The 27,275-nt window shown below is 35.8% G+C and overlaps 1 protein-coding gene across 1 annotated transcript in view; it reads left to right on the forward strand.

Annotated features, from left to right (window-relative positions):
• The window catches only part of LOC130228375 (WD repeat and FYVE domain-containing protein 3-like), a 150,845-nt gene that overhangs the window by 26,231 nt on the left and 97,339 nt on the right, over positions 1–27,275 (forward strand). The window contains 9 exon segments of the mRNA XM_056456805.1: positions 4,459–4,620; positions 4,706–4,898; positions 8,002–8,188; positions 9,314–9,480; positions 17,090–17,557; positions 18,191–18,289; positions 22,053–22,246; positions 23,988–24,445; positions 26,820–26,903. Coding sequence (XP_056312780.1) covers positions 4,459–4,620; positions 4,706–4,898; positions 8,002–8,188; positions 9,314–9,480; positions 17,090–17,557; positions 18,191–18,289; positions 22,053–22,246; positions 23,988–24,445; positions 26,820–26,903 — 2,012 coding nt within the window.

The following is a 27,275-nucleotide window of genomic DNA, read 5'->3' on the forward strand; positions in this document are numbered from 1 at the left end:
AAAAAAGGCAGAAGTGATGAATCTTCTCCGTTTTGCTGTCTCATTCTTATGAAAGCAGTCAATGTGACAGACAGAGTGCTGTAATGCAGTTTCCATTAAGGTTTGGCAATGCTGGAATTCTTTGCCCTTGTTTTAAGGCTTTTTCTCATCAAGAAATGTATCTATATCGATAACTACCTCACCGTTCTACATTTAAGAATCAAGTAAACTTTATATTAGAAAACAGTTCATATTTAAATTGAGCATGGAGAAATTTAATGGATCAAAGTGATATGAAATATCTTGATAATGCTGCAGTTGTTTAAAATGCTTTTTTAATTTAACCTTAAAGTCTGCATAGATGAAAAGCAGCATAACAGTCTTAAGCATTGATAATAACAAATGTTTCTTCACTTAAATGGATTAAACTATATTTAAGAAATTATATGCAAGACTATTTTAATTGTCAGTGTGTGAACCACTTGCAAACAAGAAAAAAAGACCTTTCCTAATTTTTCCAGGATTCTATAGAATAAAAAGTCTGTCGACTGATTTTTATGTTTACTTGTGTTAATTTTATTTACCTCGTATGCCAACAGGCTGGCAGTGAAATGTAGTGCTTGTGCAAACATATCCATATTGCTATGATCAGATGTTTTGTTTTTTTATTCTCACCACTGTCTCAGTGGGATTGGCTTCTGCAGTTTTTGTTATTAGTTAATCACAGCAACTACACTTACTGGCCACTTTATTAAGTACACCTTACTAGTACCGGGTTGAACCCCCTTCTGTGTTCAGAACTGCCTTAATCCTTTGTGGCATAGATTCAACAAGGTACTGGAAATACTCCTCAGAGATTTTTTTTCCATATTGACATGATAGCATCACACAGTTGCTGCAGATTTGTCAGCTGTTCTTCATCCATGATGCAAATCTCCCGTTCCACCACATACCAAAGGTGCTCTATTGGATTGAGATTTGGTCACTGTGGAGGCCATTTAAGTACAGTGAACTCATTGTCATGTTCAAGAAACCAGTCTGAGATGATTCACGCCTTATGACATAGCGCGTTATCCTGCTGGAAGTAGCCATCAGAAGATGGGTACACTGTGGTCAAAAAGGGATGGACACTACCACCAGCCTGAACCTTTGATACAAGGAAGGATGGATTCATGCTTTTATGCTGTTGATGCCAAAGTCTCGAGCAGAAATCGATGTGTGGTCTTCTGCTGCTGTAGCCCATCTGTCTCAAGGTTGAGCGTGTTGTGTGTTCAGAGATGCTCTTCTGCATGCATCAGTTGTAACGAGTGGTTATTTGAGTTACTGTTGCCTTTCTATCAGCTCAAACCAGTCTGGCCATTTTCCTCTGACCTCTGGCATCAACAAGGCATTGGACATTTTCTCTTTTTCAGACCATTCTCTGTAAACCCTAGAGATGGTTGTGTGTGAAAATCCCAGTAGATCAGCAGTTTCTGAAACACTCAAACCAGCCTGTCTGGCACCAACAACCATGCCACGTTCAAAGTCACTTAAATCACCTTTCGTCTCCCTTCTGATGCTCGGTTTGAACTGCAGCAGCTCATCTTGACCATGTCTACATGCCTAAATGCATTGAGTTGCTGCCATGTGATTGGCTGATTAGATATTTGCATTAACGAGCAGTTGGGCAGGTGTACCTAATATAGTGGCCGGTGAGTGCGTATTTTAACCTTTTTTTTTGTTTTGCTTTTGAAAAAAGTACAAAAAAAAACTATGAAAACTTGACTATATATGGACCATATTTGAATAACATTAAGTCCTTTGTGCATTTTATGTGTAAGCTCAAGCAATTGGTTGCTGGCCAACCGAAGACCACTGACATTCATAGGCAGAGGAACAAATTCTATGGAAGTCAGTGGTAACATGTTTCCAATATTATTCAATCTGTTTTGAGTTCAACAGCACAAAAAAACTGAAACTGGTTTGGAACAAGTCAAGGGTTGAACTATCTCCTGAAAACAACCAGTGTTTCTGACTAATTGAGAAATTGAGAAAAAATAATTATTGTTATTGTGACAATAGTATATGCAATATATGTATTGAAAACGTGTGGTAAATTACGTTTATTTTTGCATTTTTTTATCTAAAAATGCAGTTGTTTATCTAAATTTGACCAATCAGATGGGGCATTATTTTTTATCTCCACCTCCCCAGTAGGTTCAGTTCTGCTATTGGCAGGAGCTGCCCAAAGCTGAACCCAGAGCTGAAAATAAATACTAAATGACAACAGCCAGTCAGAGTCAGAATATCTGCCTAAAGTTTTCACTCATTCACAGTGTTTTAAAGACTAAATGTTGAAATCCTTTAAATCAATAAAAAAATTTCACTTTTTTTTGTATAGCACATTTAAAACAACCATCATAACACCTTGACACAGTTTGTTAGTTAATTACAATGAATTAGATCTGAAAAAAAAAAATCTTTTGCCTGTTTATTTTAATGTCATTACATTGACACAATGTCATTTTAAATGTCATTTAAAAACAGGGCTAATAATAACAGCATTTTTCTAGGGAAATGTAATGTCAATATTGTTATCGCAATATCATACCTGTCAACATTAGGATGTAAAAAACACAGCATAGTAAGCGTCCACTTTTGCGTGTACAGAAGCTGATCTGTGAACAGTGTCTTTATACGGAGTGCGCCCATCAGTCAGCACCAATACAAGAATTGACTGATTCAGAGGTTGCTCAATGCCTACTTTTAATGGAAATGAAGTGAATGCGGCTGTTTTTATATTAATTTCAGTGTGCTTTCAAGCCAAAACAAAGCAAAAGCATAATTCTTTTAAACAACTCTTGCAATTAAATCACATTTAAGAATGTCTCTTTGATGCTACTTTTCATATAAATATTAAAAATACTGGAGAAATGCGGGAAAATATTTCAAACGGGATGATAGAGGGATAGAATGTTAAAATATGGGAGAATCTTGGCAAAATTGGGAGGGTTGACAGGTACCTGCAATACTCGACAACAATTTTGCATGCCGCATATTTTCCCAGTATTGTGCAGCCCTAGTTCAGACTAGATATGCAATGAAAAAAGTGCTTGGGCTGTGCATGTCTGTATGTGTGGGAGACAGCTAGAGAGAGAGAGAGAGAATCACTGGCCAGATTGAGCTGAATCCTATCACTTTGTGATTTAAAAGCAGCTGATGGGATTTTATCCTCTCGCATCAGTGTTTCATTGGCAACGTTAGCAGGATAGTGCTCCGATTACTGTCAGAGGCGAGAGTGATGCAGGTGACATGGCAGGGAAAAGCGAAGCTCTGAGCCACCTGAAGCGTTTCGTTTCAGTCACATCCGCCTGATCCCCTTTATAGAGTCATGACATCACTGCTTTCACAAAGGAGAGCCAAAATGGTGTGAGATGCATTCAACACATTATGTAAAGACCACATTAAGGTTTTACTGTGTAACCTTTTTAGTTCTTTTAGTTTTAGACACACCACCACAAGAGGAGATGGTAATAATGTATTTATATCACCGTGCAAACGTTTGGGGCCGATAAGATACAAATGATATAATAATAATAATAATAATAATAATAATAATAATAATAATAATAATAATAATAATAATAATAATAATAAAAATAATAAAAGCTTTTCTTTGAGCATGTTTTTGCTATATATATAGTAGCTTGACAGGAAGTAAAGTTGTAGAGAGAAAAAGAGAGAGGGGGGAGGTTTGGGAAAGGTTTGCAAGTTGGAACTTGAACTCGCGATGCTCAAAGCACAATGGTACTATATGTTGGCGCACTGCCCACGAGGCTATGGGCGCCAACATGTTTATGGATTACAATTAGCCAAGGATGCTTTGAATTATACACAAAAAATGGAAAAGTTCAACAATGTTGCTATTTTAAATAAGTGCTTAAAGTATTAGAATTTCCAAAAAATAATTAAGCAGAACTTTTTCAACAATGATAATAGGTCAAATGTTTCTTAAGCACCAAATCAAAGCAGTTTTATTAGTTCTGAAGCATCACGTGACACTAAATTCTGAAATAATGACTGCCAAAATTCACCTTTTCCATCAGAAATCAGTTACATTTCAAATTTTGCAACAGAAAACAAAAAAATTAAGTTATTTTAATATTGAGATTATCTCCTGTTTATTTTTATTGCTTGTTTGCTCTATTTTGGGTCAAATAAATTAGTCCAAAATAGATTACTTATGCTCACTTCATTTAAAAAAATATCTTAGTATTCATCGAAGACTTTAGAACGGTTGTGTATAATCATCTGTACTAACTGAAAATGCATTGCTCAAGTACAAGTCAGAAAGTTCAAGCTTAGACATCAGATTCTGATTTAAAGGCTCTGTTGTAATTCTTATTTAACACAGGATTGCATCAAAACCCACTATAATTCAAAGTGACTTATTTCTTATGTGGAATCTCTCTCTTTTTTTGTTGTTGTTGGTTTCTACAGAAAACCGTGGACTGTATGACCACCATGTCAGTTCCCTCGACGTTGGTGAAATGCTTGTATTTGTTTTTTGACCTGCCTCACATGCCCGAGGTTCCTGCTGCCACCCAGACCGAGCTTCCTCTGGCGGATCGCAGGGCTCTTCTGCAGAAAGTCTTTGTCCAGGTCTGTCCATCTTTAGGAACAGCACTTTCTCTACAAAATAGCAATTAATTACACACATTGACACAGTGCATCTTTCGTCTCTCAGATCCTGGTGAAGTTGTGCAGTTTCGTGTCTCCAGCAGAGGAACTGGCCCAGAAGGATGACCTCCAGCTGCTCTTCAGTGCCATCACCTCCTGGTGCCCCCCACACAATCTGCCCTGGAGGAAGAGCGCCGGAGAAGTGCTCACCACCATCTCCCGACACGGCCTCAGCGTCAATGTTGTCAAGTACATCCACGGTAAGTTGTGATGATGAGGGTTTGACTTTCTTCCCTGTGTTTGCTTGGATGCATAATTCTGTCATCTTATGAACCCTAGTAACTTTTTAACCTTATATAACACAGACTGCCACTATTGTGCTTCTAGTGTTTTTAGAGGTCAGTGTACTTTGGTTGCAGACACTCTTGTTATGCAGTTAAACGTTTTTATTTTGCAGGTAACTGTTTTTTTCCAGTTAGTTTTTTTCTTTTTCTATTATATAGTCAAATAGCTGTTGTTTAACAGATGTATTTTAATATTCCACCATTGCATTTACAGATAATTGCTTATATATTGGTGTTGCATGAATCTCATTTTTTTTTTTTGAAAAAGTGGAATTTTTACATATAATTTTATTTAATAATTACAGATTTTTTCAACAATTTATTTTTTTTTGGACAAAATTACACTATTGATTTTTTTTGGTCTACTTTAGATTTACACTCAATCATGATCGAAACCACTTTTCACATTACCTTTTTTATTTTATTTTATTTTATTTTATTTTATTTTATTTTATTTTATTTTATTTTATTTTATTTTATTTTAGTTTATTTTAGTTTAGTTTAGTTTTACATTTTATTTTAGTTTTACATTTTATTTTTATTTTTACATTTTATTATTTTTATTTATTAATCCTGTGTCATAACAACATGCTACGTGACTAGATTTGCAGTGATAAGTGATTGGGCTGTTTGCAAAAGGTGAAACACGACAGAAATTTAAATACAGCCATTCAGAAGCACAGAATAGTGCACTTACTGCACTCCAAAGAAATAAGATTTATAATCTAATTAATACATATTAAATCTCTTTAACATTATTAAATGTACATGCTGAATCACTAATATTTGTTGGCTTGCACTGAGTCACAGTTCTAAAGTTTAATTTCAAATGGTTTATAGACCCTTTTCACATTTCCGGGTTTCTCAGTAGCAGAAGACGTCATAGTTGGGACAACTAAGAGCACAGTGAATGGGAGAGTACAACAAATATTTTATTTACAATCTTATTTGCTGAAATAATAAAAGAAAAACTCCACAATGATGTTAACAAGACTTTCAGGAAAAGGAAAAAAAATTGTGTGAGACTGATGACGGCAGCCAAAGGAGAGAATAACATAAAATTTACTGTCCTGTTTCATAGACGCTGCATTAGAAACGCCTCGCATAAGCGGTAATTTGTTTTTAGTAATTTGAAGCAAAGATGATATAATACATACATGAATGCATATAAATGTTCATACGTTTTTAAAAAAAATCTAAATATTAAAAACTTTCAAGGATTTAAGATTATGATGACCGTTAAACGCATTATAACCGGCTTGTGAAAAGGGTCCATTTTATTTTCAAGGTCAGAGGTGAACTATCTGCTGCTGCTTTCAGTAGTATGGCAAGAAATGTCATGTAAAATGGCATTCATGCTCTCGTTATTAGCATTTAACACTGAATTTTATTGTAATTGTCTGTTTATATTTGAAAATGTGTAATTATTTTTACATAGAATGTTATTTAATATTTACAGATGTTTCCTGTACATATAGGAATTTCTTTGCAGCACAATTTTTTGTATAACTATAGATTTTTTTGGTCTGCAGTAGAGTTAGATTCAATCATGACCAAAACCACTTTTCACATTAACCTTTTTATTAAATTTTTTTTATTAATTTAATTTAATAAATTTTATTATTAATAATTTTTTTAAAACTTTTTTGTGGCATAATTAATATCTGAAGTTGTTCATTCAATGATCTGGTCTCTTATTTCTGAGAGCCTGCTCTGCTGTGATTGTTTAGATGGCTCAGTCCGTTAAGATCAGTCTGCTGCTTACATTGCATGTTGGAAATGCGCCCATTATCATGTTTGAATTTCAGCTTTGTAGGCCTCCACAGCATTGATTACCGTATTGAGTCCTCATCCTTTGGCAGCGCACGCAAAGTGGATTTTCTTTCACTCTGCAGAAAACAGTCTTTTTGACATGTCAACAACACAAACCAAACTCTTCCAGGCCTTTCAGCCACAACTACAGGATTTGAGGCCAGGTCAAAGAAGTAAAGTTGAAGTTACTTAATGACTAAGTGGTTCAGAATCTGTTCAGAATCTTTTTGAAACTCCATTGATCGTGCACTTTGTCTTTTGAAGCTCAGCATATATTTTTATATTCATAACAACTGTTACGAGTTAAAAAAAAAGCTAAATGAAACACATTAAGAGTATACAATCGAAATTTTCTTTCTAAAAACATGGTTTAAAGTGGTAGTTCTCAACAGGTTTGGCTCTGGGACCCACATTTTCCCAGGTAATTAAGCCAGGAACCATTAACAAATAAAAAGTTTCCTTATGAACCAAAAAGCACAACAAAATTTTTCTCAACATGTGCGTAAATTGAAAGATTATTACTAATACTGATAAATAAACATGAAATAGTTTTTAAAAGCTATAGTGTTTGTTGATACAGTAAAATTAGTAAACTAGCATGAGCCACAACAGCTCTTTAGACCCATTTTTAATGGCCTACCGCTGAAACCTCTTCCATTTTGCCACTTTCGGCATTTCTACCATTGAAAAAGACTGCAGCATCCCAAAAATTGAGACTGAAATTGCCTTTAGGTGAGCATGTTTTTCTCAAACACAAATGTTTTGTCTTTCAGAATCAAAAAGCATCACAAGAACATTTCACGACCCATTCAAAATGCTTCTGGGACCCACCGGTTGGGAAACTGATTTAAAGGGATAGTCCATCCAAAAATGAAAATTACTCAACTTCCAATTGCACCAAACCTGTATGAGTTTCTTTGTTCTGTTGAACACAAAGGAAGATATTCTAAAGAAAGAACAGTGATTGACTTCTGGATATCAATGGCTGTTTCCCCCCAACGTTTTTCAGAATATCTTATTTTGTTTTCAACAGAAGAAAGGATTTCATAAATATTTAGATAAAGACTAAATAAGGAGGAAATTTTAATGTTTTGGGTGAACTATCCCTTTTGGTGACCCTTAAAGCACAGTATGTAAATGTGGAAATGTTGACTAGACGTTTTAACTAAAATTCTTAACTGACATGAAACTATTTTTATTTTGGCAGAAAAAGAGTGCTTATCAACATGCATCCAGAACATGCAGCAGTCAGATGACCTTTCTCCTCTGGAGATTGTGGAGATGTTCGCCGGGCTCTCCTGTTTCTTGAAGGACTCGAGTGATGTCTCTCAGACACTGCTGGATGACTTTCGCATGTGTCAGGGCTACACCTTCCTCATAGATCTTATGATCAGGTGACTTATTTGTAATTGTTTATTGCATGTTTAAATATTTAGTGTTTCATATTGTTTTGAGCTCTGGTTATCAGCGCAATATACATTGTTCTGTTTTTATTTAAAAAAATGGCTTTTTAAAAAACATGGCTTAACGACAAAAACTCTTTATTATAGAATTCATTGAGCACAACCATTCAAAAGTTTAGGTAAGAAAGATGAAAAAAATGATCTTTTAATTTAATTCAAAATACAGTAGTCTTATTGGAGTTTATAATAATTATAAGAATATTCAGTGTCACATTATCCTTCAGAAATCATTCTGATAAGCTGATTCGACAATGTCTGCTAATAATTAGGATTTGAAACCAGTTCTGCTGAATAATAATTTTGTGAAAATCTAGAAATATACTGGATTAATTGATAAATATAACTTGTTTTTCATATAATAACTTCTAGCAAGATAACATAGCAAAAACCTTCAATTACATTTCTTTTTTCTATAGTTTGGGATCAGTTAAAAAATGAAAGAAATGAATACTTTTATTCAGCAAGGACCGATTAGAGCAGGGGTGTCCAAACTCCTGGAGAGTTTAGCTCCAACACTAATCACACACACCTGAAGCAGCTAATCAAGCCCTGTCTAGACAAGCTAGAAGCTTCCTGGTAGGTGTGTTGAAGCAGGTTGGAGCTAAACTCTGCAGGACACCGGCCCTCCAGGACCGAGTTTGGACACCCCTGAATTAGAGGAATAGTTGAAAATTCAAAATGCAAATTCTGTCATCATTTACCTACCCTTGACTTGTTTCAAACCAGTTTGAGCTTTTTCTGTTGAACACATAAGATATATTGAAGAAGTTTGGAAACCTGTAATTATAGACTTCCATAATGTTTCCATAATGTTTCCAACATTCTTCAAAATATCTTCTTTTTTGTTCAACACAATAACAAAGCTCACACAGGTTTGGAACAAATCAAGGATGAGTAAATGATTTTTGGGTGAACTATCCCTTTAAATTATGTAAAAAGATTATTAACCCCCAAATATTTGTCATTTAAACGTGCAAATAAGTGTCTGTACAGTTCAATTAAATCCTGATATGATTGATTTGTGATATTCTCTGTTGTTCTTGCTGCACTTCTTAGGTTGGAGCAGGCCAAAGAGGATGAATCCAAAGATGCTCTAAAGGACCTGGTGAACCTGGTGACCGCTCTGACCACATATGGTGTCAGCGAGCTGAAGCCAGCTGGACTTACCACCGGAGCACCCTTCCTGCTTCCAGGTTTTGTGGTTCCACAGCCTTCTGGGAAAGGTCAGCCCTCTATAAAATAGCATACACTAGAGTCTTGACTTGTGTCACTGCACAGCTGGGTGTGAAAGCTGGTGATGTGGAATTCCGGGTGTGTTGAACTTCAGCCAGGAAACACTAAGAAATCGAGGCATTCACAGGATTCAGATGGCAAGTTCGCAGTGTTAGGGCTTAAGTGGTCTTCATTGGTAAAAATATTTGAGGGATTAAGTGTGCTTTTATATTTGCAGTCATTCATTTTTTTTCAGTTGTTTTGCTTTAGGATGTATTGTAGTCAACAATGTATATTAAATAATGATTATTCTCTGCTGGACATTTTAGTACTGAAAATTTAGACTGACGTTTACCCCAGACGCGGATGAAGCGTCAGGTGCGAGTGATTTACATGTTAGGTCAATCCACAGACATGATCAGACATGGTGCGGCACTATTTGCGCAAATTAGGCGGCGCGAATGATGCAATGACACAGTGTGAATTGAGCGTTTGACGTGTTTAATGCGTGATTCCCGAACGAATCTACACTGTTCTTTAGCCTTCATAAGCACATAAACTCTACTCTCTTAATAAAATCCATGTCAGTCATTAGCAGCGAAACTGGATTCACCAGGCAGACAAACGCCCCTCCCATGACACGAATCCGCATCTATTGTGAAGTGAAAATGATGCGCAAATGAAGTGAGTAAACTCAAAATGTTCTCGTGTCTAATTATGTGCGAATAGCACGATCAATTCGCCCAAGCTGTGTCTGGTGTAAACGCCCCATAAGATTCAACTGTATTTTTTCTTATCTAAAATAATCAAACCCTGATTAACCCTGTTTAAAACTTTCAGGCTGAATTAACCTAGCTGTAATCAATAGTTACCCTAACCGTTAACTGAGATTAGCAGCATTCCTTCTCTGTTTGCATTTATTAACCTCCTCATCTATGTCTGCCGCTGCCTCCCTTCATCAACTAGATTACTCCTTTAGTCACACAGGGAGAAGAAGGGCCTGCGGTTTCTGAGGGAGAATTAAAACATTAGCGTTCACTGGCTGTAAATGGCATTAATTGGTCAGGAGGAGGCAAACGGCAGACACCTACTGTGTAATCTGGTTAGGTTATTTGTTTGGCTTGTCTTATGCCTCGCCAAGAGCCATTAAATGCTGTAATTAAAATAATGGCACCAGATAATGTTGTTTATGCACCCAGTCACATCAAGACTTCCTCTTTTCCAACAAGCCAATCATAGAGACATTTGCTGTTTCGATTCTGGTGTGGTATTTTCATGCAACCAGCATTAATGCTTACTGCAGTTGGAGTTTTCTGAAGGTTGAACGCACAAGAATGTGTTTTTTTAAGGGTTGATGGACTGATCCTGTGATGGCTGCGTGTTCTTGGTTAATAATCCATATAGTATGTTTTCTTGAGCCTTAGTTAAACCGCATAATGACTCCGTAGAAAGACCAGATTGTAAAAAATAAACATTAGTCATGAACTCTGTGCTAAAAATGAGAAAGCTTAGAAATGATAGAGAAGAATCAAGCTGCAAGGATGTTTGTTGCAGGAGCCTTTTGAGGACTATTCAGCAGTGTTGTAATCGAGAGAAATACCTGAAGAGGTTTGAGTTCATGACAAGGCAAAGCATAATGTGGTCTTGGCTTTTTCCAAGAGCATTTGAAAAAAATGAAAATAATAATAAAGTATTAAATAAATAAATATAGCAGCATCGATCATCTGATCAGTTTATGAGTAGGGATGGAATTTTTTTTTAAATAAAACCAATTAATACGGCACAAAATAACAAAAAAACAAACATTAGTCCATTTCTCTTTGGACTCTTTGGACATTTAAACATAAATAATAATTTTACACTGAAATTAATTACAACTAGGTATTAACAAATAAATAAAAATAAGAATAAATAAAAAAAATAGTTTTTGTCTAATGTAAATCTATTGTAAGTATTTATCCTTTTAAAAAGAACAAATGCAGTAGAAGGCTGCTGAACCTCGGTCTAAAAGGCACTGATCATTCATTCATTTTCTTTTAGGCTTAGTCCCTTTATTAATCAGGGGTCGCCACAGCGGAATGAACCACCAACTTATTTAGCATATGTTTTAAGCAGTGGATGCTCTTCCAGCTGCAACCCATCACTGGCAAACACCCATACACTCTTATTCACACACATACACTACAGACAATTTAGCTTACTCAATTCACCTATACCTTTGGGGAAACCAGAGTACCCGGAGGAAACCCACACGAATGCGGGGAGAACATGCAAACTCCACACAGAAATGCCAGCTGACCCAGCCGAGGCTTGAACTAGTGACCTTCTTGCTGTGAGGGGAGAGTGCTACCCACTGCACCACCGCGGTGCCCACTTTTCATCAAATATTACAAAACTGTTTGGTATTTTTCATTTTGTATTTTTTTTCCTTCTTAGACCAGAGTAGAAATATGTATATTCCATGCAAAATATGAAGCTGATCTGTCAGTTCTTGTCACGTGACTCACTGTGCGTTCGCGCCATTCCGAAAAGTTGATATGTTTTCACTTCCAATATGCGCACGCAAGCTGTGCCTCCATAACAAATAATGAACTTATAAGGAAATGAATGAAATACCAACTTTAATTAATAGCCTTAGTTAATCCAGTGTACGCGGGTATTAGCCTCAGTGTACAAGCTTGGAGCTTTAAACTAGCGCACAGTTGACATCAATTTGTTTAGTTGAAGTAGTTCTATAGCGTGCAGAAACACTTTGTTGAGAAACTATTTTGATTAATTAACCATGACGAAATAAAGCGTGGTTAATAGTGAAATCAGTTAATTGTTGCATCCCTTTTTATGAGTTGACATATGAGCAGTCTGATGACTGATCTGATGGATCGACTGATCAATGTGGCTGTGTGTGATGCTGTTTCCAAATTCACATACTTATACTATGTTCTAAAAGTATGTCCTTTTTTGTGAAGAAAGAAGAGTTTGCAAAATTTGGGACCTACTACTTTCTCATTGACTATGTTTACATGGACATCATTAATCAAATTATTTACCTTAATCTAATTAAGACAATAATATGATGAAGTTTATATGAGTTGCTTTTTTAATGTTCCTTTCATTCCTCCGGAGTTTTTAGACACTTTTTTCCCTCCAATTTTGTTCTAATTGAATTCACATTCAATGCGCAATATATTGTGGGCAATATTTACTGTTAGAGTACGGACGGTTGTACATGTCATATTTTCATTGGAAATAGTACAGCATCCAGAACTTTTGGCATACTCTTTTCTAGGCATGGGGTATAAGATTCTGACGGTATGACAACCTTGGTTAAAAATATTACAGTCTCATAGTGTTGTGATTACTGCTCTAAAATATATTCTTTTTAAATGTCTGGGTAAAAAACAACAACTTTTTTTTCCCACTTTGAACACAATATAGTTTATTTTGAGAAACATTTAAAATATTTTATAACAGTAAACATGTCAGGCTAAATAATTCAAATGAATCTTTGACTTCTGTTATCTTCATTTGCTTCAAAAACACTGATTTCTTTACTATTTAAAACGGCACCTTTGGAGATCTTTTCTGCTGGAGATACTGTTGTCCTAAAAAAACAAAACAAAATGTAAATAAATTTTTTTTACACATACCTAAGAAATGGGATAGCAGAAAATTTTGACTGTTTTAAAGGGCACCTAGGTTACCCCTTTTTTCAGATTTAATATGAGTCTTTTGTGTCTCTAGAATGTGTCTGTAAAATTTCAGCTCAAAACACCCATCAGATTATTTATTCAGCTGTGTCAGACAACAAACAGACATAAAGGAAGCAGATCTCACGAAGCGTTTGTGAGAAATACTACAGTAAGAACTGTACCAATGAGTATTTGATGCATTTGTTGTGTTAAGATGAGTCAACTTAACGATGAGTCACACACAATGTCGTTACAAAGCGCGCGCGCACATGCACACGCACACACACACACACACAGACAGACAGAGCGCATTTAGCTTTACACTCTTTTTGCACGCAAATGTGACAGGATACAGGTTAATATCCACTGATGTATGGATATCTGTTATAATAATGTACAAAATAAACCTGATTTAGCGTCCACAAACCGAGATTGAAGCGTCTTTTATAATTGTTTCGACACGCGGCTGTGCTGATGAAGTAAAGCTGAAGTGAATTGCTGTTATTCATTACACACATGCTCTGTTTTAGAACATTTTAAACATGTGAAACTCACTCTTGATCACATTTGATGATGATTTATGATTTTAGCAAACTAAACAGACCTTTTATTCCCGGTTGCTTTGCGCTCGTCTGGTCTTGTTTATATGATTATATACGTGACTACCAGGACATGCTAATACGCAGCTGTCAATCAATTCGGTGGGCGGGGGGACCGCACTCCTATGTAAAGTTGCGGTCGGTCCGAAAACCGCTCTAATTGGTCCACCGTTTTTATGTTGATAAATTAAAAAAAGAAGCACTGGTGTGTTTATATCACCCCAATATGACGGTCCATACACTATATCTACACATATGTCTGTCCAAACAGCTTAAAAAAGTAGATTTTTCACCATAGGTGCCCTTTAAAACCTTGACTTTTCCAAACCGCGCTATAGCTTGAAAACAGTTATCATCCCATGCCTACTTTTTTCAACATACTACGATTTGGGACACCCTAAATCTTTTTTCGAATACTACTTAGGATGGTTCCCAGTGATGGGTGCAGCTGCAAGGGCATCCGCTGCAAAAAACATATGTGGGATAAGTTGGCGGTTCATTCTGCTGTGGCGACCGCAGATTAATAAAGGGACTAAGCCGAAAAGAGAATGAATGAATGTATTTATATATACATTTAAAACAGCATTAAGAAACAATAGGAGCATGTTTTTTTACCGCCTTATTCATCAAATAAGACCATTAGAAATCACAAATTTTGACACGGATGTAGCAAAATTTAGTCATTACATGTATGTAAACTGGACAATGATGACACCCATTTATTCATCTGATTGGTATTGGAGTATAAAATTTAATGATCACGCACCAGTGAATAACAAATAGAGCAAGATTAATCTACCTCTTTGGTAACTGTTAAAGGACATGTGATACAGCTTTCTTAGCACCCTGCTGTGCTGATCAATGCACCATTTTGTGTTCCACTTATATTGTTTATTTAGTAGACCGGAACAGCAGACAGATAGTCAGATATTATTTAGGCTAGTTTTTAGTTAGGGTCTTCATGCTATTGGTCTTTAAGTCAGAGACAAGAGCATCACAGGCTTGTCATGGACTTGATCCTGACTCAAACTTGTTCCTCTTCAAGTAAGGATTCCATTCACGTCCATTCATATTTGTTATGCTATTTAGATTCTTTTATTTTGCTAGCTGCTGTTGAGCTATGTTAAGGCTATTAAAATTAACCCAAAGCATATAATAACCTAAATATTGCTTGTCTTATTAACAGTTTAGTTCAATCCAGGATTATAACAATACTTGGGCTGCACGATATTGGAAAAATCTGATATTATAATATTTTAATTTTCGGCCATATAAATATTGCGATATGAATACAGTTTCACAAGATAGCTTGAATAGCTCTATTTGACAGTTTTCTGGGGAGCCCTGAAGTATTCATATACAGAAATTGAATAATCACAATGCAAAAAATGCTTTTCATACTTTGCTAGGTCTCGTTTCTAGTCCAAATATTAAAAAATTTATTAATTAAATTTGTTTTCCTTTCCTTAAAACAAGTTACATTATCTGCCAGTGGAATAAAATAATCTCAATTTGATTTAAAATGTTGAAATTTGGACTAGAGACAAGAAAAAATTATAAGTAATAAAAACTTTTCTTTTGCGTAAATATAAATTCTGTATAAATACAATAATTAAAACAATTCTTTAGCTCAATTTAATTCAATAGACTAATTTAATTGAATGTGACTTGTAGATTCGCACGTTGCGATATCGATGCTGACAATATATTGTGTACTATAGTAAACTAGTCCGTCATCATTTACTCAACCTTTAACCAGTTTCAGATTTGTTGTTCTGTTTAATTATAAACAATCGAATTAAGCTTTATTTTATACAAAAATGTATTTCAATCAGACTGCTTGGATTGAACTCACAATCATCTAAACCCTAACCTTGTTTAAATTAATGCTGTATGTTGTTTTTAATTGCAGTAAGCAGCCATGTAAACAGCTTAATTGCTTCATTACTGCTCTGACCAAAGTATTCAACAAGCAGTACAGAGACATTGCAATGTTCATCACAATGCCGGTGTTTTACCGTGCTATCTTTGCATGGGCTGCACATTGTATGGTGTGTTAAGCTCTTAATTGCAATAACAAATTGGCGAAAATGCCTTGATTGGTGACTCAACTCTGTTTTTGTAGTCTAAACAGACAATTGATACAATTAATTCACAACTGTGAAACTTAAAATTGATTCAACCCCAAATAAGTTATTTGCTTATTTATTTACTAATGATTTTATATAACCTACAGTGAAAAAGAAAGTAATTATTATGTTTATATAAGCCTTCATATGAAATTGTAGTTATTATTAAGACATTTTTCACTTTATTGCCAATTATATATTTCTTCTGGCTGGAATTAAAAAATGACTAAGGTCAACATTATTATCCCCCTTAAGAAATACAGGTATGTTTTGTTGATTATTATTATTTTTTTCCACAGAAGAAACCAGTTTTGTCCAATGACTTGCCTAATCAACCTGACACACTTAATTAACCTGATTAATCTCATTCATTCATTCGCTTTTCGGCTTAGTCCCTTTATTAATCTGAGGTCGCCACAGCGGAATGAATCGCCAACTTATCCAGCATATGTTTTATGCAGCATTTTATGCATGTTTTTCTAGCTGCAACCCATCACTGGGAAACACCCATACACACTCATTCACCCAGCTACACTATGGTCAATTTAGCCTGTCCAATTCGCCTATACCACATGTCTTTGAACCATGGGGAAAACCCACGTGAACATGGGGTAAACATGCAAACTCCACACAGAAATGCCAAATGACCCAGCCGAGGCTCGAACCAGCGACCTACTTGCTGTGAGGCGACTGTGCCACCGTGATGCCCCCTGAATAATCTAGTAGGCTGAATAGTAGTATATAGATAGTATATAGCAAGATGGCTAATAAAATATTATGTACGGCCATCATGACAAAGACAAAATCAATTATTTATTAGAAATTAGTTAAAACTTGAATATTTAAAAAGGTGTTGAAACAAATCTTCTCTTCGTTCTCTCTTCTCTTCATATTTTGCCTTTATCTGACCCCCTGTTAGCATTTTTTGCTAATGGTAATATATTCAGATTGAGAGATGTTACCAGCTCAACAAGAGTGCACAAAGGTCACTGGAGTTTTTATAATTTCAGGCTTTCATTAGGACCATGGTCACAGTATGGTGTAATGTTCAGCCAAAAACAAGCATACATCATTAACTCTCTCTGCCATGTTTTTACTCAGTCATCCTCTGTGAAACACAATAGCAGCCATTTTGAATAAATTATTAGTTGTTGTTTTTTTGTTTTAAATGTTTACTGATGAGTTTGATTTGTCTCTTTCCAGGTCACACTGTCAGGAACATCCAGGCTTTTTCAGTGCTTCAGAATGCTTTCTTGAAGGCCAAGAGCGGTCGTTTAGCACGTATGATCCTTGAAGCCATTGCCAACATCTATGCCGCCGACTATGCCAACTACTTCATCTTAGAGGCACAGCACGCACTCTCACAGTTCGCGGAGCGGGTAACAAAGCTGCCAGAGGTGCAGTCCAAGTACTTTGAGCTGCTGGAGTTTGTCGTCTTCGGACTTAATTATGTACCATGCAAAGAGCTTTTTAGCGTTAGTGTGCTATTAAAGTCGAGCACCTCTTACGGATGCAGCATCACAGCCACCCGCACCCTTCTCAAGCTTGGACGTCACCACCCCGTCTTCAGTGACGTCTTCCGTGAAGTTGGACTGCTGGAAGTGCTTGTAAATCTGCTCCACAAATATGCAGCGCTGTTGAAAGACCCCACGCAAACACATACCGAGCAGGGTAAGACTTTTGTAAAATAAGTAATATTTATAGTGTTATTTATATATTACTATAGTGTTTATTAATATGTTTTTTGTATTATAATGTTATTGTCGATAAAAGCTATATTTTTAGAGATAACTGCATGATATATATATATATATATATATATATATATATATATATATATATATATATATATATATATATATATCATGGCATTTTAAAGGAAGATTAAATGTAGAATTAAATTAATGAATTAATTTAGTATTATTATACCCTTTTAAATTATTTTTTTACATTAATAATTTATTTGTATTTCACTTGATCATTTTCATTATCATTTTTGCTATTTTTTAATGTTAGTTTTATATTATTATGTATATATGTTATTTATATGCTCATAAAGTGTTTATGAAAATATTTATTATATAATTATAATAATAAAATAATAATATTATTATAATTCATACAATTATTATTTATTTATTTTATTTTGTTAATTATTATGGTGATTGTGATTATTATTATTATTATTATTATTATTATTTTATGCTTTTGTATTTCTCTTGATTTTTATTTATTTTTTATTTTTTTGATGACAATAGATTAGTTTAAAAGCACTTACTGACTGCTCTCCCTCACTCTGGTCAGGTGATTCCAAAAACAATGTGGCTGAAGAACAAAAACAGCTTGCCTGGCTTGTCATGGAGACTCTCACAGTCCTATTGCAAGGCTCAAACACTAATGCAGGTGTGTGTGCATGACGAGATTTACATGGTTTCTTCCCTGTTTTATTTTTTTTTCTAAAACAACTATTGTGGTAGGAATTTTTAGAGAATGACAGGAAATATTCAGAGATGAGTGCAGCGAACTGGACTCAAAAAGCACTATTCTACCACATGTCAGAGATTCACCCATAAGGCAAAAAGCTCTGACTTCTGCTGGGTCTTGAAAGAGGAAATGACAGGCAGGCTTGGATTTAGACTGACACAGTAGATTTAGTCTCTTCTGCTTTATTCTTAACCTGAGTCACAGACGATCTCTAGCACAGAATTGCAGAATCTGTGATTTATAGTGTTCCATTTGCAGCACATAATCTTTGTTAAAATGATACTTTTGGTATTGCTCAAGTGTAACTAAAAGTGTGTATCTGCAGGAAGCATATTTTATTGGACTGTCCTGCTCTTAATGCTTGTAGAAGGCTTTTTTAATGACATGAACTCACTAACAAAATTAGTCAGTAAAGTTTTATCAGTAAAATATTTCACATTTGATCATATTTTGTTGTAAATGATCTGATGCAAATTACTTGTTTGTTAGTTTGAATGGTTTTTATTAGAGACCAAACACCGAAGGTGCGTAGGCACCTATTGTATCCGTTCCGGTTCTTATTATTATTCCTCCAGCTTCTTTTTTTTAGCTCTTGTGAGTATATGGCAGTTCTATGAACCGTTTGGGGCATTTGTGCAAACTTTGGCACACTGATAGAGGGCAGTCTGATCTTCAGCTACAACAAATTTGGACTCTCTTATTCAAACTCTCTAGCGCCACCACTTGTCCAAAGTTTCACTTATGTTTATCTTTATAACTTTTGAACCCAATGGGTCACAATCAATTTTTTTTCCCACTGATTCCTTGGCTCAAGCTAATTCAAACGCACCCTATCGTCAATTTCCTTCATGAAAATTTTTCCGCTATTTCGAATTTTTTGTAAAACCTGTTTGTACTCATCCTATGCCGTGTGTCCGATTTTGACCAAAATTGAATCACATGATCTACAGACCATGCTGACCAAAACTTATTGAATTCAAGTTGATTAGATGAAGGGTTTTCAATTATCTTGTGAACAAATTTAACATAGATAAGAGCTTGTGAAAATTGACTTAAGATGTTATCATGGTTTGAAGTTAGCTGCTGCGTTCCCCCCCCCCCCCTCCTGTGGTCCTGAGATACAAAAAATTGCTCTTATTTTTGCTTATGTCTTCTCAACCCTTGGTCCAGAATTCATAAAATTTACATCTGGCGGAGCATGCTGAGTTGAATGATTTCTGAATTCCCAGGTCAGCCATTTTGGCTGTCTGCCATTTTTAATTGTCAAAATTTGCTATATTTTACGGACGCATTGGCGAATTGTTATGAAAGTTGGTATGTGTCTTCGGGACTGTGCCCTGAAGATGCTCAAAAAGGTTTGTCACTGAGCTACCTTTTGGTCAAACATTATAATGATATTTCTAAAAATGCTAATACCTTTTGACTAATTATGCATAAAACTTATCTTGATACATTCCTTGGGTTGTCCTGAGAATATTGATAACAATTATCCCTTAATTAATTGAACTTCCTGTCCGCCATCTAGCCTTAAGTCAATAACCTACTTTTTCGAACTCTTTCTACATCGTTTGGCTGATTTGCCCCAAATTTGACTCAGATCATCTTGCTGACTTATTGAGTTTGTGTCGATAGGTGTAATGGTTTTTGTTTACAGCACTGACAAATGTGATGGCATAATGCCAAACTAGATCTGATGCTGTATCTCTATGATAATTAAAGATAATGACACCAAATTTTAGGCCTGTCATTGTCGCCTCACACTGACCACAACATACAAATTCGGTGACAGCGCCAGCTATAGGTCAAGAGTTATAAGACATTTATTAGCCATTATTAGTGAAACTTACAAATTTGGTAATAACTTTTGCCTGCATATGCTTATTTTGATGAAATTGGTCTTGATTTATTCCTTGGGTCATGCCGACAACGCAGATACCAATTATGCGATAATCTGCTAAACTTCCTGTTCGCCATTTTGATTTTGTTCAAAACATCCTTTTTTTTTTCTTTTTTTTTTTTTACTTTTCCTAGACTGTGGATCCAATCTTCACCAAATTTGACTCCGATCATCTTCAGACCATGTAGACCAAAAGTTGTGGCATTCATGTTGATAGACAAAACTGTTGTCATTTAGCACATGCGCAAACTTGATGTAATGCTGCCATGTAATGTAATGACATTACAGGCTGAATTACTGCAATGGTTTGAAGTATTGAAACCAAACTTGTGTGAGATCTAGACCTGACATTGACCAAACTATATCAGTTTGCACCACCTCCTGGGTAAGATGGACAAACAGTTAAATTCTATCAATAGAAATCCTACAGAATTTTTCTAAATATTTATATAGTTTTGTCTATTGTAATAAGACTGGCCTTGCAGATTCCTTGTGTCATTGATATGTGAACATTGATATAATTTATTCCCTAATTTACACAACTTACTTTTCACCATCTTGAATTATTTTAAAAATCTGTTTAAAAATCTTCCCAATTTCCACCAAATATAGCTCAGAACATTCTGCCAAAAAGTTAGAGAATTTTCCAGTTGCTCTGTAGCTTGTTGCCATGCTTGTTTATGATGTGGCCGCTGGGCTGCTTGACCCCGATAATTGCTGCTCGCAGCTATATTTGTATATATGTTTATATTATACGAAATCTATCTGTCCGTCTGTCCATCCATCCGTCCATCTATCTATCTATCTATCTGTCTGTCTGTCTGTCTGTCTGTCCGTCCGTCCGTCCGTCCGTCCGTCCGTCCGTCCGTCCGTCCGTCCGTCCGTCCGTCCGTCCGTCCGTCCGTCCGTCCGTCCGTCCGTCCGTCCGTCCGTCCGTCCGTCCGTCCATCCATCCATCTATCTATCTATCTATCTATCTATCTGTCCATCTGTCCGTCTGTCCGTCTGTCTATCCGTCCATCCATCCATCCATCCTTTAGTGATATCACCACTGTAATTCATTGCTACTTTCTGCTCAGGTGATAGTGGTTTTAAGAGGAGTTGCATTCTCGTTCTCGACAGCCATTGTTCAAATGTGTGCGGTGCAGGATGAGTCATCAGTTTATTTTCATCATTTTCTCGTAACAAAGCCTTATCGTAGCAGAACACTTAGCGTAAACAGTAGATGGTCTCAAACATAAATGTGTTTTCATAGGGTCTTGAACAGAAATAAAGCATCGACAAATACGGGATTGCTTGTTTTAAAACAGTACAGCACACCCCTTAGGCTTTCATTATAATTGCATTATCATTGTCCAAGTTTGCCTTTTGTTTCCAAGCACTCAGGGACGAGGAAGAATTTATTTCCATGCTCTCAGACCCCGCAGTCGTCTCAGTCTTGGTGCTGAGTCAGGTCTCTGTTAGAGAAACTCTCTTGACTTCAGCTCTCTAATCATTTCTCCTTTCTGTCATGACTGCTGATAGTCTCACAGATGCGCTCGTACTTCATTCATTGTCAGCCAATCAGAATGGTTTTACAGCAGAAAATGACTCATTTGAAATGCTTTGCTTCCTCTGAGGTGATCAGTCATTCCTAAATCTCATTATTACCAGCTCTTGATTGTTCTAATGTTTACATAAACAGTACATTAAAGTCGTTGCCAAGCTGTAATGTCGAACATTAAACTGAAAATTGCTCATTTGACACTGAGATGAGTTAATAATGCAGATATGTCAATCTCTTAGGGTTGTTCCGGGAGTTTGGGGGAGCGCGGTGTGTGCACAACATCGTGAAGTATCGTCAGTGTCGTGAGCATGCTCTGATGATCATCCAGCAGCTGGTCTTGTCGCCGTCTGGAGATGATGACATGGGCACTCTGCTCGGCCTCATGCACTCCGCTCCCACAGCAGAACTACAGCTCAAAACTGACATCCTGCGGGTGAGGCACATTCACAAATCTGTCATGCTCTATTTAAATAGATAGGAAATAGAACCAGCATTCACTTCATTTTTTCCATATTTGCATAAATACATTCTAAAATTTGAGGTTTGGAAGTGTTTACATTTGTTTTATTTATTTTTTTATCGTTTATTTAATAGTAGATGCAGTATTGGTACAATGTAAACTTAAATTCATTCAATTAGTTCAACAGTTTTATACTTAGACTTTAGCCTAAGATATTAAAATGAATCATTTTCACATGATCCATCAGAAGTCCAATCTAATTCTGATATGCTAATTTGGTGCGAAATAAATGTCTCTTGTCAGATAAAAAAAAATGTGCTGGGTAATATTTTTGTGAAGATTGTTTATGAAAATTATTCATGAATGATTACTCAAAGAAGCAATCTTTTGTAACAAATGTCTTTATTATCGGTTTAATGCATCCTTGCTGAATAAAATAATTTGATTCTTTAAACTGATAGTTAATGTGTTGTGTTAATTTACTCTCCCCTCAGGCCATTCAAGATGTAGGTGATTTTTTTTTCCAGTAAACATCGTTTTTGGAGATTCACAAAATGCCAGCTTACCAGCAATTTGACAGTCAGAAAAAATAATAATTTTAAAAACATTTACAGGCAAAACCACATTAATAGCTATGGCCCCTGAAGATACATTAAGGTCTTAATGATCAGAATATGCTGTAAACTGAAAATTGTTTACAGCATTATTACCTATAATTCATAGCCATAGACACATGGGCTCTGTACGAAAGCTTTAAAAGGTAGGAAGAGGCATCAGGGCACATCCAAATCTAAATTTTGTTTGATTTTTTACCTCAAGAGGTCCCATTTTTTTGATCAAATTTTAAAGGCTGAATAGATATACCCTTCGCTGCCGACAATATCCCATAACCCTGTGCATCCCATTTCAGTTGAGATTAAAAAAAATGAAACATGGCATCTCAAAGTGCTGTTTAGCTGTCATTTTGTATGTAAATGTGTGTTTCTGACCAAAGTATTCCACTTTTGATGGCATTTCTAGCAAGTTACAAATGTAATAATAAGTAAATATCTCAAAGTAAATATAGTTATCACCAAAGCTCTCTCTATTTTCTTTGACAGGATTAAATCGTTGTGCAGCCTTTAACATCTCTTTTATGAGATGACATTGTACCAAAATTCTGCCTACAAAGTCACTATCTTATAGGCCATTGAGGCAACAAGTTAGCTGCCCTCGATTTTGGACGCAGCCCTGGTCAACAAAGTTTTTTTTTTTAACTAGTTATTTTTTGTGAATTAAATGAACAAGTGCACCAAGTAAAACAAACAGTTTATGGCTAAAAATAACACTATTTCTCTTTAACAAATTTTTACAAAATTTTATAATTTTCTCTAACAAAAAATCTTAAATAACTTCGAATGCAATATGATGGTCAATATAATGGTGTATGATCTTATGATCATTCAGAGTTGGGGAGGACCAGTTTATTCTATTGATGTCTTGTACATAAAACCCCCCATATTTCACATCGTTGTTGGTGGCTTTAAAATAGGTGTTTTTGACTTTCAAATTTGCCAGTAGCTGTTGACTTTCATTTAATGAATGATTAAAAATCAGGTTATACCAAAGAAGAATCTATTTGAAGCATATTGAGCTCAATTTTTGAATGCGCAGTTAACTTTCAGCCTTATTATTTAAAGAATTTCACCTGACATTTTGTGTTGTTTGTCATTAGGCTCTGCTGGCGGTGCTGCGTGAAAGCCACCGTACACGCACCGTCTTCCGCAAAGTGGGTGGTTTTGTTTATGTGACCTCTCTGCTGCTGGCCATGGAGCGCTCTCTCTGTTCTCCACCTGTCATCGGCTGGGAGAAGGTCAACCAGAACAAAGTCTTTGAACTTCTACACACCATATTCTGCACTCTAACAGCTGCCATGCGTTACGAACCTGCAAACTCGCACTTCTTTCGCACTGAGATCCAGTACGAGAAGCTGGCTGATGCAGTGCGACTTCTGGGATGCTTTTCTGACGCTAAGAAAGTTGGTCCGGCGACCGTCTTCCCGTCAAATGCCCAACCATTCCAGCGGTTACTAGAGGATGAGATCATACCTGCCGAAAACGTGTGTCCCACACTGAAGCACTGCAGCAAGCTCTTCATCTACATGTACAAGATGGCCACCGACTCATTTGACAGGTGTGCATGAATCTCTCATCGTAACAGATAGAAAGGGGGGGTTTTGTTTTGGTGGAATATCAAAAAATGGCTGGCTGAAAAAAAAGTGCTCTATTATTTCACTACATGAGTGGTTCAATTTTAATGAGAAATGCCCAAAATAACTTTAGACAGGATGAGCATTTTGAGTGTCCTTCATACAAAAAATAATATAGCATGAATTTAACATCTCAATAAATTTCATTTTTGAATAGTGATAAAGTTTAATAATAAAACAATAACGGTTTAATGAAAAAGTGGGCTACTTCATGTGGTATTCAAAATATACAAACTAATTAACATATATGGGTTAATGTCCTATTCGGGATAACCCTGTCAAATTAAAATTGAAGGGATTTTATGTACACTCAAAAAATGTTTGCTGTTTGCTCAAACTACTTGCTTAAAATAATCTGAATTCAATACAATACAATTTTTGGGGACAACTTACTTGGTTTATGTTTAATACACTTTGTAAAAACAATTTAATACTAATTTGTAAAAACAATTAAGTTAACTTAATCGATTTGTGTTGGGACTACATGAAGGTATTATGTAGAACCCAGCATTTTTTAAAGTGTACATAGTATGCATATTAAATGCAAGTAACATCTACAAAGTATCTATTAAAATGAAACCGCACATTAATTCTGACCATTACATATGAAAACATATAAAATCATTGGTCACAATTTTTTTGTGATTAAAAAGAAAAGTAACTTCTCACTTAAAAATGGTTATATCATAGTGGGAGGATAGTGGCAAAAACATTTAAATTACACACAAAGATCCTTAAAATTAATTGTACAAAAAAACTGACAGCATTTGTCAGAATTTCTTGGTCAAAATTTTACTTTTAAAATATGGTAGAAACCGTAAAAGAATAGTTCTTTGTGTTAAGAAATACACATCTAACATCTACACATTGTAAATTTGTTACACAGACCAAAACATATTAAGGAAACTAACTATTAACCAGGTGACAGTTCTTTTTTTTTTATTTTTTTATATACAGTCAATTTGTTTACAGTGGTCCCTCACCTTTACAACTCCCACCTTTTGCGCAGTGGGGTAGTCCTTGCTATACGCAGGTATACCCGGTATGCCTACTTTTTTTTCTCCAGGAGCTGTTTGGGTGTTTGGATTGGCTGTAGACCGCTTTCAATCAATCTCCTCCGTGTCTCCTGTACAGTACAGAATGCGTTCAGCGTGCCAAATTATCATAAATCTACGTTAGCAGTGTGCGTTTTAACAAGGATGCAAAAAGGGTTGTAATTGTCCGCAGCAAGACCACTGTAAAGGGGGTCGCACACTGGATGCACTGCGCAACAACGCACCACACAACACCATGAGTTTTAGAATTGTAAACATACATGGTTTCTGCTACATTCATTCTTCCATGGCGGGGCACCACACCAAAATTCACCCCGCCACGGCTACATTAACAGCTTCTCATTCAAATCATTCAGTCTTTGTTTTTTTAAAAAGCGGGTTATAATCGTACCTAATATTTGCACCTGACAACAGGTTTTGATCTTTGGTTTCATTCTGTAATACTGGACTTATTTTTCTTCGAAGGTTTGAACTTTGAGAGTTTTTAAACAAGAGAGAAAAGTGTGAAAATGTTAATGCCTGTCTGAGAAAAGTGTATAAAATGTGTAGTCAGGGGTTTTACAGCCTTAAAAAAAAAGGTGAGTACTTTGCAGATTTTGCCAATTGCGGGTTGTTTTTTTTACAATGTAACTCCCGCAAATAACAAGGGACCACTCTATTTAAATCTACTATCAAACATGTTTACTTTAACCTAATAAAAATGCTCACTAGCAGTATAAACATGCTCTCTTTCAACAACTAAAATGTATTCACAATTATAAACAAGAGCCAAATAAGCCAATTAAGGTTCATTTTATTTCATGCACTGAAAGCAATCAAATATTGAACATTACAAACACAGAAGGACCCCAAATATGTTCATTTGAAACAATGTACAGCAGGAAGTTATTGTAGTTTTTTATGTTAAGTCCAGTTGCAAAGAAAACCCATGTTACCTGTTTCAAATAGTGTTTTACAACTTTACTAGTTGAATAGTGTGCAGAACAATTACTCAACTATTTTCTCTTCTGACGAGATGCAAATGTACTCACATGCTATCTGAATGTATCTGTGCTTTAAGCTTGTGTCCGTGTTAGATTTGCATGATCTGTAGTTCCTCTGAGCTGTATATTCAACAGGAACTAACTGCCTCCCTCTCTTGCTCTTTGTCATTTCTCTGTCTCTGGTAACCTCTGGCATTGCCTGGCTGCACACGCGGGGTGTGTATGTGTGTTTGTTTGGATGCGTGTTTGAATGGTTGTAGTCGTGCCGAGCAGGTGCCCCCCTGCTTGACTCACGAGACCTCGCTGCCCTCTCCTTGGGGCACGCCAGCAATCGCCAGGAAGAGGTACTGCTTTCTGCCACCTCTTCCTTTTTTTCCCCTCTGTCTTTTCCTTCTTATTTTCTTTTTCTGTTCTCTGCTTGTTGAGTGATCAGACCTTTGTCCTCCCAGTCTGTTTCCTTTTCCTTCTTTCAGTCTTCTTTTTTTCTACTCACACCTTCATTGCTTGGGTTGTGTTAATTGTGTTCTTTAAAGGATCACTCCACCTTTTTTATACAGTTAAAGTCAGAATTATTAGCCCCCCTGTTTATTTTTTCCCCAATTTCAGTTTAACAGAGATATTTTTTTCTACACATTTCTAAACATAATAATTTTAATAACTCATCTCTAACAACTGATTTCTTTTATCTTTGCCATGATGACAGTAAATAATATTTT

Source organism: Danio aesculapii, chromosome 5, assembly GCF_903798145.1.
Source record: "Danio aesculapii chromosome 5, fDanAes4.1, whole genome shotgun sequence".
Lineage (NCBI taxonomy): Eukaryota > Metazoa > Chordata > Actinopteri > Cypriniformes > Danionidae > Danio > Danio aesculapii.